This window comes from Daphnia pulex, chromosome 4, assembly GCF_021134715.1.
Source record: "Daphnia pulex isolate KAP4 chromosome 4, ASM2113471v1".
NCBI classification, from domain to species: Eukaryota; Metazoa; Arthropoda; class Branchiopoda; order Diplostraca; family Daphniidae; genus Daphnia; species Daphnia pulex.
In genome coordinates, this window is record NC_060020.1 from 3,354,304 (window position 1) to 3,374,016 (window position 19,713).

The 19,713-nt window shown below is 41.2% G+C and overlaps 5 protein-coding genes across 11 annotated transcripts; 2 read left to right on the forward strand and 3 right to left on the reverse strand.

The window, feature by feature from the left end:
• Window positions 1-1,514: 1,514 nt before the first annotated feature.
• LOC124192479 (arf-GAP domain and FG repeat-containing protein 1-like) lies at window positions 1,515-6,050 on the reverse strand. 3 transcript variants are annotated; one of them, XM_046585825.1, is made up of 8 exons: window positions 5,884-6,050; window positions 5,072-5,240; window positions 4,906-4,999; window positions 4,728-4,837; window positions 4,309-4,646; window positions 3,804-4,208; window positions 3,433-3,725; window positions 1,515-3,302 (listed from the first exon to the last, which is right to left on the reverse strand). In XM_046585825.1, the coding sequence occupies exons 2-8, from the start codon at window positions 5,236-5,238 to the stop codon at window positions 3,255-3,257; spliced, it is 1,455 nt and encodes a 484-aa protein (XP_046441781.1). In that variant the 5' UTR covers window positions 5,239-5,240; window positions 5,884-6,050; the 3' UTR covers window positions 1,515-3,254. The 3 variants fall into 3 exon arrangements, with proteins under 3 accessions (XP_046441781.1, XP_046441782.1, XP_046441780.1); XM_046585826.1 differs by lacking the exon at window positions 5,884-6,050 and adding an exon at window positions 5,733-5,863; XM_046585824.1 differs by lacking the exon at window positions 5,884-6,050 and adding an exon at window positions 5,324-5,582.
• A 116-nt stretch (window positions 6,051-6,166) lies between these two features.
• On the forward strand, window positions 6,167-10,772 carry LOC124192478 (KN motif and ankyrin repeat domain-containing protein 2-like). Of its 4 annotated transcripts, none has more exons than XM_046585822.1 (14): window positions 6,167-6,724; window positions 6,800-7,004; window positions 7,067-7,273; window positions 7,384-7,436; window positions 7,547-7,712; window positions 7,787-8,520; window positions 8,597-8,794; window positions 8,871-9,061; window positions 9,124-9,250; window positions 9,612-9,747; window positions 9,813-9,859; window positions 9,920-10,060; window positions 10,129-10,329; window positions 10,402-10,772. In XM_046585822.1, the coding sequence occupies exons 1-14, from the start codon at window positions 6,638-6,640 to the stop codon at window positions 10,582-10,584; spliced, it is 2,676 nt and encodes an 891-aa protein (XP_046441778.1). In that variant the 5' UTR covers window positions 6,167-6,637; the 3' UTR covers window positions 10,585-10,772. The 4 variants fall into 4 exon arrangements, with proteins under 4 accessions (XP_046441778.1, XP_046441777.1, XP_046441776.1 ...); XM_046585823.1 differs by having other exon boundaries at window positions 6,327-6,724; window positions 7,070-7,273; XM_046585821.1 differs by having other exon boundaries at window positions 6,323-6,724; window positions 7,070-7,273; window positions 9,813-10,060.
• LOC124192480 (transmembrane emp24 domain-containing protein 1-like) lies at window positions 10,771-11,887 on the reverse strand. The gene is made up of 4 exons (XM_046585827.1): window positions 11,646-11,887; window positions 11,461-11,564; window positions 11,156-11,390; window positions 10,771-11,084 (listed from the first exon to the last, which is right to left on the reverse strand). Exons 1-4 carry the CDS (start codon window positions 11,802-11,804, stop codon window positions 10,845-10,847), a joined length of 738 nt encoding a protein of 245 aa, XP_046441783.1. The 5' UTR covers window positions 11,805-11,887; the 3' UTR covers window positions 10,771-10,844.
• A 70-nt stretch (window positions 11,888-11,957) lies between these two features.
• LOC124192477 (sarcosine dehydrogenase, mitochondrial-like) lies at window positions 11,958-16,415 on the forward strand. Of its 2 annotated transcripts, XM_046585819.1 has the most exons (20): window positions 11,958-12,073; window positions 12,152-12,228; window positions 12,292-12,436; window positions 12,507-12,617; window positions 12,689-12,704; window positions 12,767-12,896; window positions 12,964-13,100; window positions 13,181-13,380; window positions 13,441-13,506; window positions 13,567-13,671; window positions 13,757-13,791; window positions 13,857-14,019; window positions 14,081-14,169; window positions 14,232-14,627; window positions 14,689-14,733; window positions 14,803-15,006; window positions 15,082-15,230; window positions 15,307-15,440; window positions 15,520-15,814; window positions 15,883-16,415. In XM_046585819.1, the coding sequence occupies exons 2-20, from the start codon at window positions 12,199-12,201 to the stop codon at window positions 16,145-16,147; spliced, it is 2,715 nt and encodes a 904-aa protein (XP_046441775.1). In that variant the 5' UTR covers window positions 11,958-12,073; window positions 12,152-12,198; the 3' UTR covers window positions 16,148-16,415. The 2 variants fall into 2 exon arrangements, with proteins under 2 accessions (XP_046441775.1, XP_046441773.1); XM_046585817.1 differs by having other exon boundaries at window positions 14,803-15,230.
• A 37-nt stretch (window positions 16,416-16,452) lies between these two features.
• Window positions 16,453-17,936, reverse strand: LOC124192526. The gene is made up of 6 exons (XM_046585885.1): window positions 17,545-17,936; window positions 17,297-17,398; window positions 17,068-17,229; window positions 16,862-16,995; window positions 16,661-16,799; window positions 16,453-16,596 (listed from the first exon to the last, which is right to left on the reverse strand). The coding sequence occupies exons 1-6, from the start codon at window positions 17,818-17,820 to the stop codon at window positions 16,453-16,455; spliced, it is 957 nt and encodes a 318-aa protein (XP_046441841.1). The 5' UTR covers window positions 17,821-17,936.
• Between the last annotated feature and the right edge of the window lie 1,777 nt (window positions 17,937-19,713).

Sequence of the window (19,713 nt, forward strand, 5' to 3'; positions counted from 1 at the left end):
AGGAGCACAGCGAAAAGGCGGGAGAGGCAGCAGAAAGACTTTGCCAGCCGCCCGTCCATTCGCCGTCGCCATCGTCGTGGAAGAAAAGAAAAAGAGAAAAAGATAAGGAGCTGCTAGCCAAGAAGAAAGAGACCATCACGAGCTGATTGACAGCCTGATTTATCCTTTGTAGACACACGAACACCTCATCAATTCAAAATGACTCCTCCCACACTCATCACCCTTTCTAATGCTGGATGGCAAGGTTTGCCGAGCCAATGGCTGCCACCGACTCAAGTGAGAGAGACTAGAGAGAGAGTGTCCCCGGGATATTGAATATCCAATCTCCCAAGACATTTAGCAACCCATTAGCCGACTGTCACACGAATGGACCGGCTCCTCTGTCGCTCCTTCTGCTCGACTGCGAAAAAGAGAGAAAAAAAGGAACTCGAAAGAAATCAAATCAAATATCTAAAAAGGGAAGGAAAGAAGCCAATTTGCTCACCTTGCTCCCTCATCGCTACTCGAGATCAATCAACCGTTGGGCTGCTGCTGCTCCTCATGTATATGTGTGTGTGTGTCTGTCTGTGTGTAGTGTGCTGTGTGGCTCCTTGAAGTTGATTTCATTAACGAGCTCTCGTTCTGTCGCCGTCAAACCGCCAGCAGCAGCAGAAGCAGTAGAGTTCATTAGCACAGCAGCACATCATCATCCGGGCGCACGCCAAGTACCGTCGAGTTATACAGTCGCTTTTATTAAAATACTTATTCATCGCGGCCACCAATCTCGTTTTCCAATTTGCAGTTTGTGCGTACTATTACGTCTTACGCGCCATCCTCCAGCAGCGACTAATCGTTTGCCACCTGCTTAAGAGTGGCTTATAACCTTATAGAACCGATTTGCTGCTTCATGTAACTATCTGGACGAGAAACTTCGTTATTAAATGGCATCCACAGTTCATATCCTGAAACCGTTCAATTCCAATGATTCGCTTTTTATGTATATCCAACCTCTCTTTAACTGCATTTTTATAGCGCAGTTGCAAGTGGGGGATAGGGGATGGCGAGTGCGAGTCGAGGAACACGCACGAGTACCGTTAAGAAACAAGTGGAGTGTGCAAGATTGAAAAAGAAATCCTAAAGTATAGATTTTTTTTCTTTCTTTCGGTGAAACGAGAAGAATGACGCCACAAATCACGACCGGAACTTTTTTATTACCCTGGCGTCGCGGCTATTTTTTCTTCTTCTTCTACCAAACCCCACCCTGCAGCGGAGATTCTTCTTTTGGAAAACTGGGCAAACTGCATAGCCAGTTGATTCGCTTTCTTTATAGTATGGGGAGAAAGTATGTTATATATATCAGAAATGGATGAAAGAAAGTGTTTTTTTCGAAAAGGAGAGAGAGACGGGCGAACATCCGGCGCGCTGGGTCCCAAAAAATAAGGAACACAATAACAATAATTCAATGGGGCTTGAAATGACGATGAAGGAGGGAAACAACAACGACAAAAAAAAAAAGTAAAATTGTTTTCAAACGGTAGCGGTGTGTCGGAGATGTATTGCCACGAAAGAAACAAAAAAAGAAAATATTAAAGAAAGGACGCCGAGCGGAAAAGGAAAGCAGAGAGAAAGAGTTGACGATCGCGGGACCAGAGGACACGTAAGGAGATACTACAACGCCAAAGATGTATACGCTAGTTGTTTTCAGAGAAACATTGTTGTGTTCGTGTGTCAACCCCATGTGGCGAGGCGGGATGAGACTTGAAAGAGCGTGGAGAAGTTAAGATGAGATGATGTTCTCCGGCCGTGGAACAAGGAAACGGATAAATACATACAACACAATTGCAGTATATTTATATATGTATGTAAGAAAGAAAGAAAGAAAATGGTGCCCCCACTCTTGAGCCCTTCTCTCATTTCGTATTCTCCCATCCAATTTTATGGCCCGTCCGACCATTGTGTAAATGTAAGGCACTCGGGCAACACATAATGGACTTTCCGAAACGGACAAAATCATGTTCGGGTTAATAGTCAGATAAAAAAAAAAATCTAATCATAATTTGATAATAAGGAGAAGCAGAGGAATCTTGGTACCGTGCGTCGATTTGAATTTGCCGCGCGTTCGTTACTTCATTTTATCTTCAACGTTAAGAATATGGACAGGTTTCTTGTGACTAATTCTTTTAAAGTCTTAATTATAATAGCGTGATATCATGGAAGAAGAGAAAGGACAGTTTGAAGGAAGAAGCAGCTGAACAAAAAAAAAGAATGAATAAATAAATTAAAGCCTGCAGTTTTACACACGTATAACACAGCAGCAGTTAAGATTGACGTTATCGAATTCAGTCCCCCCCCCCGTTTCTTTCGTTTCATCGAAAACTTGTTTCTTTCTTTCTAGCCGACTAGATTCCGAATCCGTGGACACACGACACATATAACAGGCATAGACAAATAACATTTGGAGAGAGGATGTTAAGGATAGAGACACGAAAAATTGGATAAAGGAAGAAGCGGAAACATTGGCCAAAATCGCCGCACACACGAAATATATCTCTAAATATACGCGCGGGCACTAGACAAAAGTGGGACACAATGTATGAACGAGGTCCCGACAATTGCCCAACATTATACTTCTTGATTGTATAAAGTAGTAAATCTCTTGATTTGTTTGTTCTCGTCTGGACCGATGACAGCAGGCACCGGGAGCGGACCCAAGCTTCGTTGCTCTCTCCTTTCGCTCTGGTGCTACTGCTACTGGGGGCTGGATGTGTGTGTGTTGGGTGTAAAGAGAGAATAGAAGATCCTCCATCAAAGTATTGATTTTCAATCCTGTCCCTTAACTTTGTTGCACACACAAAAGAAAGGGAGGACAAAGGGAGGACATATCATGGACCAGAGAAAAGTTTTTTAATAATAATAATAATAATAAAGAGTGTGGAATAACCTATCACAAGCAAGGTTGCCATGTCTTCTTCAATAAATAACGAGAGATAAACATTCGCAGCATTTTTTTTTTACCCTTCCCTCATCTAGAAGGAATTTGGGAGTTTTTAAGGTTCAGTTTTGCTTTACGCAGAAAGTTGTTTTTTCTTTTCGGGGAGCAAGATGAAAAATGGGAGCAGAAAGATAGAAAATCCTCGACCACACGAAATTTTCGATGACGGCGCATTTCTCCGGTGAAGAATTCTTCCTTTTCTTTTCGTGTTTTCTTTTGTGGTTTCTTTCCTCCTTTTGTTTTGTCTTTTTTCTCCTTTTCTTTTCAAACGCTAACAGTATGGCTATAAAAAAGGATTGTGAGACCGTCCCTGGGTAAAACTGGTCGCATCCTGGAAAAAGAAAAATCAAAACAAAAAAAATATGGCACACAAAATGGTCCACAAAACATCAGCAAGATCAGTGAAATCCAAATCGACAGGCAGCCAGCAAAAAGGATTAAGGCATGTGATTTATGCTAACCATGAAAGGGTTCATTCCGGTCGAAGTTCCCCATGTTTTGGGCGACAGGTCCAATGACTGGCTAGTGGTGAGAGTCGTTGCGACACCCACCATAGGATTGGGATGACCGCCGAAACCGAAAGCAAAGTGACTGTTGGCGGCGGCGGCACTGGCAGCTGGAAAGGCAACGTTTGTCCCAGAGGTCATGTTCGGAGAGCCGGACAGAGGCGATGAAGAGAAATTGGCCCAGGGAAGAGCTGGCTTGCCGTAATGGACGGGTTGTGTACCTGGTTGAGTAGGCACAGAGGCGACGGCTGTCCAATATGCAATAACACGCTCACTTTACTTTCCTTTTCCTTTACGACATGACCAGTCACCGTGCATTCACTTACCGAGAAAAGGGTTACTCGGGTTGCTGCTGTTCGAAGGCGTAAACGACGACCACGCTACGGGCGTTTCCACTGCAACAGCAGCAGCAGCGTTGTTGTTGCTGGAAAACACCGACTCGGAGTGGTGATGAAGGTGGGTAGGCGGGGCGGTGGCGGCTTGAGCGGTTCCGGTATTCCAAGAAGGATTCCAATTAGCCGCCGCCGAAACGCTTGGCTCACTTATTGGCGTCGTCTGTGTTGTGAACAATGCATCCAGGTCTTTTAGTGCAGAATAGCGATCTTCTGTCGGAGCTGCAACTCCGTTCGATGCCCCCACTTTAAGCGGACTTGCCATGCCATTGACCGCTCCGCTTTGGACCTGATGCGTGACAGCAGCCGGAGCAGCAATCGTTTTCTGCGGCGAAGTTTCTATCGAAAATTTGTGAAAATGTACAAAGAATGTTAGTATATTCAAGAATATAAAAACAAATATCGAAGATTCCTCTTCACAGATGGACTGGAAACATACCCGAGAAAAAGAAATCGGCATTCTGGAAATTGGCAAATGATGGCTGACTGACGGACTGAGGAATAGACGAGTGATTTTTCCGAGGTGAAGAGAAAGCTGAGCCAGCAGAGGGTACGGCTGGAACAAAGAAATCCAAATCGGCCAACAAATCTGAAGTCTTTGATAGTGGGACTGATGACAGTGGAACCGAGGGAATCGCAGAGACCACAGGACGTGCTACTGGGGAAGACGTGACCGTTGATGGATGAGCCTGAACAGGTTGAGAGGATTCACCATTCATCCCATTCAGCTTGGCTGCTGGGAGTCTATCGGTGAGCGTGCTAGGATCGGCATACCATCTACACAACAATGAAAACACGTGTCAAAGAGTTTCTGGTTCAAAGGAAAAAGTCGTGACAATCCCCCCTTTGTTTGTTTACCTCTTCTTTTCGTATTTGGCAACTAAGTGATCTTTGAATTTCTGTTCGTCTTTCGTTTCCGAAGAAAGCTCCGCCGCATTATAATGGGCCATCCAAACAAGTTTACAGTACTGCGGAAGCCAAACAATTGAATCAGTCAACAACTTCCTCAATCGAGAAATTAAAACATTTCAATTACTTCGTTGCCTCGACTCTTTAGGAAATCTATTTCCTCTGGAGTGAAAGATGCCATTGAGATTGACTTGACGCGATGAGGTGGAGTAAGCCCTCTCCTGCAATCGATAAACACGAGGAAATTTCAATGACATTGATTTGAACTTTGTTCCATGTTACAGCAGACTTACAGTTTTCCTGAGCATGATATGCACACAAATGAACCAATGGTGGTGTTGACGTAAGTGGGACCTCTTTGATTACAATCAAAACATGTTTTGTTTGTTGACAAGGAGAGGAATTCTCTCAGGATTTTGAGATGTTTTTCCTCTTGTTTTTTCTTGGTGTTGTTTGACATTTCTGGAAAATAAAAATAAAAAGGGAAATTATTAGCTTACTTATTTGCAAACAGCGTTCAAGGGATAATTGGTAATCTCCTGTACGTGAGGGTCTTTCTTGTTTCTTCCTGGGAGCTCTGACCGTATCATCAATTTGTGACACAGGAGAATAGATCCACATTTTAAAATATAAATATTTTCACTAAACTGCTAACATATTATGAGGAGCAACACAGGCAGAGCAAAAAGACTGCATGCAGATAGCTTGAGTAACTATCAACACTCTCAGAGAGGATGTTGAAACTGACCATCCCACTTCCTCCAGAGTGTGTGTCACAATCCAACAAGCAGCTTTTCAGAGCACAAACTAAATGAAAAAAAATATGGACTGGCGAAGTACTGGCAGTGGAGGGAATTTCTAGGAAATTTCTCTTCAATTTCATAAATTAATTGTGCAGAACCATGTAGCCTGGGGGGATTATAACCAACATGAGTTTTTTCTTTCTTTCATTACCTCAATACGACAGAGTAGGACCTGACCCGATTGTTTCTTCCTACAGGATAGGATTTCCTTAAAATTACAGTGCGTGACGTAAAACCACTTCTGATGACACAGAAGCCTACATCAGAACACCGATTTTCCGCTTTCAATCATTTAGACTTACCTAATGGAGTGCAGTAGCAAACTTGTCAAAAAAAAGAGATACGTTGATTATTCAGTTCCTTCACTAAATCCGTTTGCTCGACGACGGTTAATTATTATATGTGCGAGATAGACACTGAACGAAAAATACAAGACACGACTCGACGAAATAACGGTTCGCCGCCTAGCGGGTAGTTCATCAACGGGTTAACCTTTTGAAGATCAAAGGCCCTGAGCGTAAGTTTTCCTTCTCACACTCACTTTCATCTTTTGATCTTTTAGATGCATGCAAATCAAAATGTACTTGCCAAGTCAACGTTTTCGCCAATTTTATTACTTGGGATTGTATTTCCTTATTTTTGGGTTAGTTATTTCTGCCTCAAATAGATCGAAACAACAACAAAAGTAAATGTGTTGCCTACAGGTGGCGTTCTGTGCATGTTTATTCAACAAAAACAGGACAACGGGCATTATTCATTCCTTGTTGTTTGACAGCCAACCACCAACATAAGATAAGAGAGGGGGGAACACCTGTTAGTTGTACAGCAGCACACGTCAAAGGTGTATATAGCTACACAACCGAGGTTTTGCTGGAAAAAAAGAGAAAAAAAGCTTTCTCTGTGCTTAGAATGTAGTCGTCGTTTTCTCTCCTCAATTGCGATTTTTCTCAGACACCACACCCCATTTGTTACTTGAAATGCCCAGTGCTTGAAGAGTGAAGGCTTAAGACTGCACGATTGATTTCTCCTTATCCATAGTCTCTCAATCAAGCAACAATGGGACTCGGTAATCTGAATGACACACCCTCGCCGATGCCACGGCCCTGTAGGCCCAGCACATTGTTTGTATCTAACAATAACCAGGTGGGTCATAAAAAACTTTTATACACCTTTGGGAGTTGGTGCAATTACTGTTGGATATGATTGTGTTGTTGCCAGTCCCATAGCTCCAGCAATGAAGTTGGATGCCAGTGTTGCCCGTATGGCTTCCACATTGATCTGGACTTTGTTCGTTTCTGTGAATCATTGGCTACTGGTGAGCACCTCAAACAAAAGAGAGAGGAGAGACGTACCAGAAGGTTGCAATGCAACTCCATGGAAGTCTTGCTGGGGCTCACCACTCCATCGTATACATCTGTATTAGGTATGACATTTATTAATGTTGGTCAAAGGTAGCCACACATAGAACATTCTTGTCATTTATAGCAGCTTCTTCAGTTCTACCTCCAATCATCGACGTTCCGAGAGAGTCTGAGAACTCTGGAGCCGCATTAGAGTTACGCAATCGACCCTCAAGAGAACTTAATCGTGCGGTTGACGATTTTGAAGCAACATTTTCTCAATCTTCTCGTCACTCTCAGTCTTCCCAAATATCCTGCTTTGCCGATATTTATAATTCTACGAGCTCACTAGGTAAAAACATCGCTTGCGACAGCAAGATAAATTGCGTATCAAGTTTCATGTAACAGAGACGGATCGAAGAGAAGCGTCACACTATCTGAATTGGTAATTCTTTATGGCAGGCAAGGACAGTGAGGCGGATTGCTCCTTTGAGACCAAGAATGAAGCTCTTCAGGTAAACATTTTATGGACTTTGGACTTTTAAAAGACCTTTATCTGACCTTGAACATTGTTTTTATTTTAACGGCTGAATCCCCAATGAATTCCTTCTTTTTTCTTATAAAGTCGGTCCGTGGGCAAATGGCAGCCAGTCTGGAAAAATTGCGCGAGTTGGAGCAACAGGTGAAGCTCATTCCAGTTCTACAGGTCAAAGTGTCAGTGTTGCAGGAAGAGAAACGCCAAATGGCTCTCCAGTTACAGGAGTTGAAAAATAAACTCATACGCGGAACAGGTTGGTGGCTCATCTTTACTTATTTTGGTGTTTCGTTTCTTTTTATATTTAATTAAACACTTGTTTTTTTGCAGGTCCCATGAAAAAGGAGATGGGTGTCGGCACGTTTTCAAACACGCTAAGGGATGGCGTATGCCAAACAGAGAATTGGATCAAAAGTGTTTCCAGCAAGATGATTCAGACTTTTTTGCAGCCGTTGACCGAATCCGGAACGCAGACAGTGATGGATGCGAATGCTAACAAGCTAATTTTGGACCAAGTTTCTCAATCCGTCCAAGTTAACATGCCTATGATGCAAGAAATGGTGCCTCGAGGAAACGCTGAAACACAAACTGACCGAGACTCGCCCGTTCTTCACTCATCGCCGCCGCCGCCTCCTATTACATACCGTCCTATTGTTTTCCACCGGCACGTCCAAACTGAACGTGAAGAGAAAGTCGTTCAGCCTTTACCTCCTCCAGCACCGAAACCGATTGTCTTACACCGCCAAGTCCAAACGGATCGCGAACAAACTCCTAGAGCCGTCCAACCATCTCAGTCTCCCACATTTCGCAGGCCAAATGTGTTCCATCGCCAGGTTCAAACCGAATCTAGTCTCCTGAGTGCATCGAAGCAGGAGATCTCCACAATCGATCGACTTCAACAAAGAAAGTCGATCGCTATTGGTGATGGTGCAGTCAACGATGTCTTGTGCGATCGTTGTGTTAACATAAGAACCCGGTTGAGGCATGTTTCATGTGGAACAACTGATCTCGTCCGTCCTGCCTCTGGCGTCAATGTAGCTACCCAGTCGTATACCACATGTCAGGTATGTGTAATCTTACTCACATAATTTTATTTATTTATTTTTAATTGGTTGATTGCTTATCGATTTTCGACTTTAGGATTGTGAGGAGCGTTCCAAAATTACTGCTGTAGCAACTATTGATCAAGAAATACAGACAAATGATAGCTGCTTCAACAGTCCAAGGTTATCACGCATTTCTCGGCTCGGAGAATGCTCTCCGCTTTCCGTCCAGGCTCAACCCGACCAGGAATCATTACCGAAACCAGAGCCGGAGTCGACTAACAGTCGTCGCTTGGTATGGCAAAGTCTAGCATTTTTCATCACAACGAAAACTAATAACTGAACCTTATTATTATTATTTTTTTTTTTAGTCCGAAACAGAATCGGAAAGTTCCAGAGAAGCCGACGAAAGTGATTTGGGTTCAGATGAGTCGGTAAGAGAAGAAGAAGATGAAGAAGAAGAAGAGGATGAGGAGGAAGAAGAAGAAGAGGAGGAAGGAGAAGAGGAGGAGGAGGGGGAAGGATTAGAGACTTTGCCCGAACCCATTAAGCCCCGTATAAGGTGAGAGTGGTCTAATTTGGTATTCTGGTCATATAGCTCTACAACCATACTATTTCCCATAGGGTGGAGCCCTCAATGGAAATGAAAGCCGCCCTCAAGGTGTTGAACGATTCCATCCATCGTCCACAAAGGGGAAGCTCGAAATTGTTGGTTAATGCCATCGAAATCGTTCGACGTGAATGGATTCAGGTAACTTTCGAGTTTCTCCTTAAACAGTCTTCCCCACTTTGTTAATTGTCAAACGATTTGGAGTCCTTGGGCATAACATCTCCATCGCATAAATTGTTGAACCAGACAGGAGAAATAGTGGCCTGTTGCACATGTTTTTCACAGCTGTCGTCTTCTTTGTTCGTTTTCGAATAACCCACTATCTCGCATTCGTAATCGTGTAAGAATCTCTGGGTGGGGTACCATAAGCTAATTGACTATTCATCCGATTATAAGGGACAAACTAATAGTGCGGGCCTAAATATGGATACGGGAAATCTGTACCTTTTCCTCCGACATCTGGAGAAAGTATTAAACTTATTATAATCATGTGACTGTACAGGTTTCCAGCACAAAGGAAGCAGATGCTCACTCGGTTGAAGATTACATGGATTATATCGAATCTTTGAGCATGGCTTTGCTTGAGCGAGTAGCTAATCTTTCGGATAATAATGGCAACACGTCGTTACACTACGCAGGTAAGAAATTTTGGTTTTTTTAGATTTTATCAAATATTTTTAACTTAATATTTTTGTAACCTTAGTGTCGCACAGTCAGTGGGATATCGTCAGCCTTTTACTCGATTCAAAGGTGCGTTCTATTTTTCAAGTGTTCTCGACGCATATGTTTCATTTTATTACGTCGACACAGGTGTGTTATCCACAACTGAGAAATAAAGCTGGTTATAGTCCGCCTATGCTGGCAGCTTTAGCTCAACCAACTAATAATACTGAATCCCAAGTACTTCAGCGCCTCTTCTCTCTTTGCGATGTTAATTCAAAAGCAACTCAAGTATGATCAGTATTCGTTAATTTTCTCGCATGAAGAAATATTAGCTAATGTTAATTGTCCAATTATAGCACGGACAAACAGCTTTAATGCTCTCGGTCAGCCATGGAAGAGTAGAAGTGGTACGCCTCCTATTAGCCGCTGGCGCTGATGTGAATGTACAAGATGCGGACGGCTCGACTGCTCTTATGTGTGCAGCTGAACACGGTCATACACCCATTGTTAAGCTACTACTAGCCCAAACGGACATTGATCTTCATCTAAGAGATAATGTACAGTATTTTTACACTACTTATCTCATCTTGAAACTGAAAGCATAAATAATGAATGATGTTTTATTGTAGGATGGTAGCACAGCGCTATCTATCGCTATGGAAGCAGGCCACAAAGATATTGGTTTACTGATATACGCTCACATGAATTTCCATCGATCCAACTCCAGCAGCGCAACGTCCAGCCCCGTCCTTCCAACTGCCTCGCCTTTAACTACTTTAAGGAGGAAAGGTTCTCCATTGCCTTATTTGTAGACTAGTTTATGACTGTTACACTACGCACATTATCAATCAATTGATTTGATAAATTCCCTTTTCGTTAATTTACTGTTAGGCAGCTAAAATGCAATGCAACATCTCAAAGTGCCAATTTTTTTGTAACATTCCAGCTACGCGCATTAGGATATTCGAAACTTAAAATAATACAAAATCCGTAAATAATAGATTTACAAAGTAGTTCTGTTTATTGTTTTTTTTACTGGCACCATGTGACTAGTGAAACGATGTTGACTGCTTCACATTTTTCCTTGTTTCCAAAGGCGCCGAAGCGTTGATTTTTCGTCAAAAAGACTCCGAACCATAACAACTTGAACAACTCCGGTGATGAGAAGTGCGATGAGATGGATCATTGACCAGAAATTTACTCTAGTGAAATTTCCTTCGGCCGTATTACGATCACGAGCTTCAAAGGCTCTAATCTGATCCTGAAATTCTTGAGCTCTTGTTAACTTTCCCCTGACCATTGCAACTGTATCCTGAAAGTATAACAAATTCAAAATCAATTCTAAAATTCAAAACTTTTAGATGAAAGAAAATTAATATTTACTTTAATATCCTGAACATGAATATCATAAATTTCTTCTGGTCTCAAACCAGCATAAAAGGCCTGGTCAGTATCTCCCCATACATCACTATTTTTCTTTTCAATTTTAATTTCTCCATTATCATCATCATCTTCGTCGTTGTCTGTGGAGATTTCAAAAAAGACTGTTTTGGCACTGAAGATTGAAAAGGTATTGTCAAAGCAAATTTTGTGGTCCCCATCTTCAAAAGTTTTAGTCCTATAGAATAAATAAGCATTAGGAGAAATCAACACTGCCAAGGGTTACGAAAAAGTAAAGACCTAACTACCTGTGAGTACTGTCACTTTTTCTTGATTCCATCACAATTCTCCGCCCTGTGGGGGATGTCAAATGAAAGTCGATATCTAACTCCCCTTGCTGTCCATCAATAACCTACATTGAAATGGGACGCAGAAGAATAAAATGCTATCAACGCTGTTCAACAACGAAAACCGGTAGATATGTATATCTAACTTGATAGTCAACTTCCAAGTAGATGTTCTTTGCAACTGGTGTATAGAAACAGTCCTCCTTTCCTGGTTCAATAGTAATGGTAAATTCATTACTATATGCTACTACAACTGAATTCACAATAAGTACAACAAAAACTAGGAATAAAACTAACGGTCGCATTTTATTGCAACAAACGTCTATCCACACTGAACATGCATTTAGCACTGATATCAGATTATGTACTGCCAGAATGAGGGACAGTTGCTTTGATAGTCGGCTTGGGTTCAGCAACTTGACATCTACTGACAGGCGTTGCCTAACCTACTCCCAGCTGTTTTTGATTTGTTTTGACTTCGAATCTAGGAGAGGGCTCAAATGCGCAGTTAACCTTTTGAATGTGAGTGAGCTCTACATTTTCCTGAATTTACATAGGGACAAGAGTATATAAGGTATGATATTATACCATCATATTCAAGCAAATACCAATAAAAGTGAAATTTACTTTTTTTATCTATTACGTTTTCTAGTTTTGGAAGAAATTCGATGCATTTATTCTAGTGCAAATAAATTAGTCATGAACACACTTCGTCGTTTTCGAAATTTGGTAACTTTTTATTTAGACCTTGACACATTCGTAAGGTAAAAACTTTTGTTCCTATAAATAAAGGGGCTTTTGAGGAAATCAAATTTGACAAAACCTTTCTCATCTGTATCCCACAAAGCTTGGGAAGGAGTACCATATGAAACTGTTTTGAAAACTGAATCTACTTCTGAACAGATATTGCCTACTGAGGCTGATGTAGTGGTATTGGGTACTGCATATAATAATTTTATTCATTATATAGTTTTCTTCATAATTGTTTTCTTACAATAATTGAATAGGTGGTGGCAGTATTGGTTGCAACACTTTGTACCATTTAACTAAACTCGGTGTTAAAAATGCAGTTTTACTTGAGAGAAATCGTCTCACAAGTGGCACAACATGGCACACAGGTAAACAAACTTACCTTAAAATTTTTATGTAGGTATTTAATTGGCTAATATGTATTTTTTTTTTTAAACAGCTGGCTTAGTTTGGAGGTACAAAATTCACAAGATAAATACTTGATAAAAACTTATGCCATCTTTGCAATGATTTGAAGATTGCGACCCTCGGATATCGACGTCCGTCTCTTAGCTTACACTCATCAGCTTTTGAAGGGGTTAGAAGAAGAAACTGGAATCGATCCAGGTTACATTGTGAATGGAGGATTATTTGTTGCATCCTCCAAAGTAAAGTGTTTTAATATTTTATTGCATTTCCTATGAATTAAAATTAATGATGCTTCTAAATAAATAGGAAAGGCTCGATGAATACAAGCGCTTGCAGACGCTTGGTAAAGCATTTGGAACTGAATCTTACGTCCTCGGACCAAGTGAAACTAAAAAACTTTATCCACTTATGAACGTTGACGACGTTTACGGGACATTGTATAGGTATATTAATAGAATTCCTTTAATCGTCGTTTACCTAACTATTAAATGAAATTAAAATTTTTCATTTCAATTTAATTTAGTCCTCGAGATGGTGTCGTTGATCCTGCCGGATTTTGCACTGCCCTTACCCGTGCAGCCACTCGCGCAGGTGCCAAAGTAGTCGAGGATTGTGTCGTTACGGGAATCGACACGGACACATCTTTATTCGGCAGCCGACAAGTTTCTGCAGTCCACACGAATAAGGGAACAATCAAAACAAAGTGTGTCGTTAACTGCACCGGTTAGTATTTGCTAAAGAAAAATAAGAAGCAAGTTTCATTGAAATATTGAACATTTTTAGGAGCGTGGGCGCCTTATATTGGCTCTATGGTTGATGTGGCCGTTCCATTAGTTGTAACAAAACATGGTATTTTGATAGAACAAATGTTTAATTGAATTTATCGTGACTGCATTTTCTTATATCTAGCTTATGTTGTTACTGAGAAAATCCCTGGCATATCTGGTATGCCGAATGTTAGAGACCACGATTTGTCAATTTACTTCAAGTTGCAAGGAGACGCATTATCCTTCGGTAATATTTTCTGACCAATAAGATTTTATTCTAAATTTCAGTTACTTACTATTTTTTTATTCACTGCAATTTCATTTTTTGATAGGCGGATATGAGAACGACCCAATCTTCATTGACAAAGTTTGCAATTTATATTTATCAAAAGTTTGATTCTTCATTTTACAACTTGGCGATTATTTTTCTAGATTTCAAAGGATGAAGCGTTTAGTTTGTACGAGCTTGATTGGGATGTTTTTGGCGTACACATTGATAAAGCAGTCAATAGATGTCCCACATTAGCTACTACGGGTATTCGATCCACAGTGTGTGGACCTGAGAGTTTCACTCCCGATCACAAACCTCTAATGGGTAAAAATATTTCATTTATTTTGTCTTTATTAGCATTTAACATTTAAATGGGTATGTTAAGGTGAGGAGCCAACCCTGCGAGGATTTTATCATGGATGTGGATTCAATTCAGCCGGTATGATGTTTGGAGGAGGATGCGGATGGCAATTGGTAATATTTAGTTAAGATCGACATTATCGATCATATTCATAACATGTTTAAATTGGTTTTAGGCTAAATGGATAGTGCAAGGTCGTCCTGATTTCGACATGTTTAGCTACGATATCAGACGCTTTTCTCCAGATTTAACGCGAAACACCGATTGGATCCGCCAACGTTCTCATGAGGCATACGCCAAAAATTATTCGATTGTTTACCCACACGACGAACCGCTTGCTTCAAGGAAAATGAAAAAGTCACCGATTGCTCCGTTGCTTGAGAAAGCTGGATGCGTATTTCAGGAGAGACACGGATGGGAAAGGCCTGGATGGTTTTCACAGTCGGGAATCGCTTCCATTCAGCCATACGATTGGTACGGCGCATATGGACATGCCATAAATGAGGACCAGGCGTATGTCGAGCGGCTTAAAGAAGACTACACATTTGGATTCCCAAAGAATCATTCCATTGTAAACTATGCCAATAGTCTTCCTTAAACTATCAGAAACTAAAGACTATTTTCTTAAATAGATAGAGCAGGAATGCCGTGGGGCTCGCGAAAGAGTGGCGATTTTCGTAACTATTATTCTTTGTGTAACTTAAATAGTGTCATTTTTTAAAATGACTGTTATTTGAACTGAATAGGACATGTCCTATTTTGGCAACTATTATCTGACTGGCCCTGATGCCCAAGCAGCAGCTGACTGGATATTTACCAACAATATGCGGAAACCTGCCGGTGAAACCAGCTACACCTGTATGCTAAACGCCCAAGCAGGGGTGGAATCCGATTTGACTGTTAGTTTCATCGACGGCTCGTCCACTGCTCCATGGGAACCTTCTTTCCAGGTTTTTATTTTTATCTCTTCGTGGAAACCTCGTGTGTTTGTTTTTGTTTCTTTTAACGACGTGCGATTCTCACAGGGAAAAGGTTTTTATATCGCAGCCGGTGGCGGATCGGCATACCAGTCTTTCACGCATATCCGAAAAACAATTGAAGACAACCGGTTTGATGCGAAACTGGTTAACCTCTCTGATAGTATTTGCCTGTTTTCTATTCAGGGACCCAAAAGGTAAAACATGAAATGAAACTTTTGTTGATGGTTTTCGTGTATATCTAACACGTCATCTGTTCTTGGTTCGGAAAAGTCGTGAACTAATGGAAAAACTCAGTCCCGCAACTCGATTTGCCAACGAAAATTTCCCATTTTCCGCTCACAAATTAATTGAAATTAACGGCCATATCTGTCGTGCATTGCGTATCTCTTTTGTTGGAGAAATGGGTAACTTTTCTTTCTCTCCCTTTTTAGTGAAATAACCCATTTCCGGCACGTCGTGACAGTCTATAAATGATTATTATAGGTTGGGAATTGCATGTCCCTCCGTCGTCGGCCGTTGAAGTTTACAAGGCGGTTATGGCGGCTGGAAAAGACTTTGGTATTTGTAACGCTGGTTACCGGGCCATTGACTCTCTGAGTCTGGAAAAAGGATACCGTCACTGGCATATGGATCTCCGTTCTGAAGATAATCCATTGGAAGCTGGATTAGCCTTCACGTGCAAATTGAAAAGTACGGTAGATTTTCTGGGTCGGAAAGCCCTGGAAGAGAAACGCCAGAAAGGGCTGAGCAAAAGAATCGCCGTCTTCGCCATTGAAGAGTGAGAAAATGTTGTCACTATAAATTGAATGAATAAGTCCTAATTTGATTTTGATGAGTTATGTCTAGGAAATTACCACTTTGGGGCATGGAAGCCATCTGGAGAAATGACCAAGTGGTTGGTTATTTACGTCGAGCCGACTATGGATTTTCGGTTGGCTGCAGCATTGGCTACGGTTATGTTCATAGCCAAAACGAACAAGAGCCCATTACAACCAAGTACCTTATGGAAGGAGATTACTTTATTGAAGCCATGGGCGACAAGTATAAAGCGCGTATTCAGTTGAAGCCTCTGTTTGATCCCGAGAATAAGCGGGTCAATGGCTTCTACTGAGAAATTCATTCCATTGAATCTTTAATGGGATTCCGAGAATTAGTATAAAATTAGACTTGAGGGTTTAACATCTAGAGTATATTTTTGCTGAGACTAAACATCAAATTAAAGTGCTAAGACACACCCATTCAATTACTATCATGAATTAATCAATTTCTCCTTGAATTATGAAACCCAGATTTAAAGAATCTCCTCCAGGTTGATATTCCAAGTCCCACCGTTTCGGATTAAAGAGAGCTTTAAAAAATATATATATTTTTTAAAACAGGTTTTCAACCGGTACGTGTTTTTTTATTATTTTCTTATTATTTAAACTGACCTATTTCACCTTCCAGCAAGGTGAATTGAATTGACGGACATTCAGATTTACAGGCCTGTTGCGGGAGAAACTGAAGACGAATAGATCCGCGAATTTGTGCAATCATTGCCAATCTCGTATGCAGTTTGACCTGCAAAGTAAATGCCATTTAACAGTTGGATTGCGTCAGGTGAAAGAAATTTTACGATTGATACTTGTTTGAAGCGTTGCGCTTGATAACGATTAGAAATGAGAATCCAGTTATTAAAAGAAATGTCAAAAACCGGCGTTATGAAATAGGGTCTTGAGTAGAATCGACGTCCAGTTTTAACACTTTTACGACCGCAGTTTTCCCTATTTGAGCAAAGAGATTTATCAAACATGTTTTTTTAAATGTACTATTTGCATAATTTTACCATTGAGCGAACCATGGCCGATCGAATGAATAGCTGCTAACCTGTTGGATAAAATCATCAAGTTCAATGGATGACAGGAGTAAGTTACTTTTCCACTGACATATCTTCCATCCAGAATCGTCGTCACGGTACGCCTTTAGCAAGACAGGTTTTTTTAGTCATTTTAATGGATTCAAAATAATGTTAATTTATTCGTCTTTGATTACCTTGGCGATTGTATCGAGACTTAAATCGGGATCGTTTACAATTGGCCAATCAATTGCACCGTCGCCCACGATGACAGGGATATTTTGATCGATGTAATGATCCATTAGTAATTTTGTCGATACATTAGTGATGACGTCTACAGTCCCAATGTCTTCACAAGCCTTTTGCAACAATTTGTGTATTTTTAAAAGATAATTCTTAAAGCTTTGCGCGTGCAGATAATTTTACCGAACAATCGGGCTGTATGAAAGAGTCATCCGTGCTGGAGAATGTATTCTCAACCAGGCAATCTCGATGGTAGTAATCACTCCAGTCCCAGTATGGAGTCAACTGCGTGGATTGATCCAATGAAACGCTTCATTAATCTTAATAACCGCACTTCATTTAAAGCTCTTATCGACGTTTACCCAGACATGTCCTTAAACTGTATTTAACTTTGAAATGATTATTATTAGAATAATGTAATTTAATATTACCTTGATAAGTCCGAGACGGCTTATGGCGCGCAGGTGAGAGTAGACGGGAGTGTAGGTGACGATAGCGAAAATGGTAACCAGAGCCAAGGCGGTAGAACAGGATACCTTAAACAGGATGCGGGCGTTTCTTTTCCGGATTTCGTTCCGCAGGTGTTTTTCGACGGGTGCGATCAGCTCTTCAAATTCCTCTCCACCGTCCGGATACTCTTCCAATACCTTGTTCATCGCCTCCAGCGGATCAGTAGCGCCGTTCGCATCTGTCTCGACAGAGTTCATCTTTCCGTTCTGGTCTGTTGTCAACTATCCGTCAATGTTCCAGACTTGCTCACTCATCGCCCGGAATTCTGTAACAGTTAGGAAACATGCGCAGCACTAGCCAGCACATCACTCGAGCTTTCTCATGCAAACCGAAACAATTTTATGCAAAGACGCTAAAAACTATTTGAAATGCGTTCACCACTTTTGGAATGTGAAATCTGTTTCGTGATTTATCGGGACTTAAAAATTTTCGAGGGAAATTGATATACACACAGTAGGTATACTTCTCGTTTAACCCAACTGCTGTTCATTAAAGAAGTAATTTGTGTGAGTCTGCAGGGTAAGGCTGATGTTCTCATTTTTCTTGTGGCAGAGCAAATGAAACAGCGGGAGTGGCTCTAGGTCGTTAACGAGTCGTCGGCCCTTAGTTTTTTTTTTTCTAATCGGTGAAGTCGTTATTTAACAGATGGCGGCTTCAAAAAAATAGAATCAGGGTAAAAATCTGTCTTCTTATACAGCTGAACGCGTAAATTCTTTCCAATTATTTTGTTCTCCTTTTGAAAAAAGTTGACATCCATGTTTCATTTCAGCAGTCGGATTTTATGTCATATGTTTGTAGGGGTCCCAGTCGGCCTACTAATCGTCGTCATTTCCCAGCTCGACAGGTTTATCCATTTCACTGTCTAAAAGAGATTGAAAAGAATGTCACGAAAAAGAATAAAACGAGTTTGGAATCAATCGACACGATCGTGACACAAGCAGCAACTACTGTTTGAACTCGACTAGCTTTTTGAAAAGAAGTTTGTGGCGATTACGGTTGGTGGTTTCTTTTTAGCAGTTCTTCCCAGCCGAGATTCTTTCTATTCTCTTGAAAATAATGATTGGATTTCCCTTGCTACATTTTCATGACCGACCGCAGCGTTTGTTGCGTAAGGGCGTAAATGAATAATACCGGTACCAACCGTGGTGGTAGTAGCAGGGGTATCCTTCACTGTGTATTTCGCAGGCGACATTTATCACCGTGAGAATCAACAGCTGACCCGGTTCCTCTTCTTCTCGTCCAATAACAGCTGTTCTCAGTTTCCTGGTAGATCGAGAAAACATTTTTTTGTTTCTTTTTGGTACAAAAGAAGTGGACTAAGGCAGAGCTTGAAAGAAAATTGTAGACTGGAGAGCAAGACACGAAACTCGTTTCATTTGCGGTCGCTGCTGATCGGCTCGGAGAAATAAACAGCTGGCCGATTCCGCCCTGGTTCGCTCCTCCGCATATCCAAAAATTTACGCTCCTACTGCGCTATTACACAGCAGATCTATATTTATATATTCGTCTCCATGATTGGTTTAGCATTCCACTCTTCTTATTATTAGGGGGGCTAGCAGCTGTTAAAATTGGAATAAAAGGACGCGAACTAAATACGTCCCGTCCCGTTGCTAAACGAAGCTAATCAAAAAGGTGCGCTCTTGCGTGAATGTGTAAGTAAACTTGCGTAGAGAGGCTTAACAAATCAATAATTAGTGTAATCAGTGTGCGCAAGATACAAATCAATTAGTTAAGCCCACACGACTCCGTTCTGCTGTTCAATCAAGCTATATTTCATTGCAGGGTGTCGGAAAATGACTTCATTAACACGTCTCACGGTTCAGCGGTGATGGATGGCCGCTCTTCAACGGGAACCTGAAAAATCCCGTGTTAAAAACTGATTCTATATCCGGACTCGGTGGAAAAATATCTATTAGAATTCATCGTTCAATATACGCTTCCATGGGTATCTAGGAATTTCATAACTTTTAGTCCGTTTTGGACAGTGTCTTCTCGATGGATCGATCATCTTCACTCGGCTGAGCTTTCGTGTTTGTTCACCGCCCAGCATAACACAAATTTCCGTGCACTGTGCATCGAATTCCATTCTC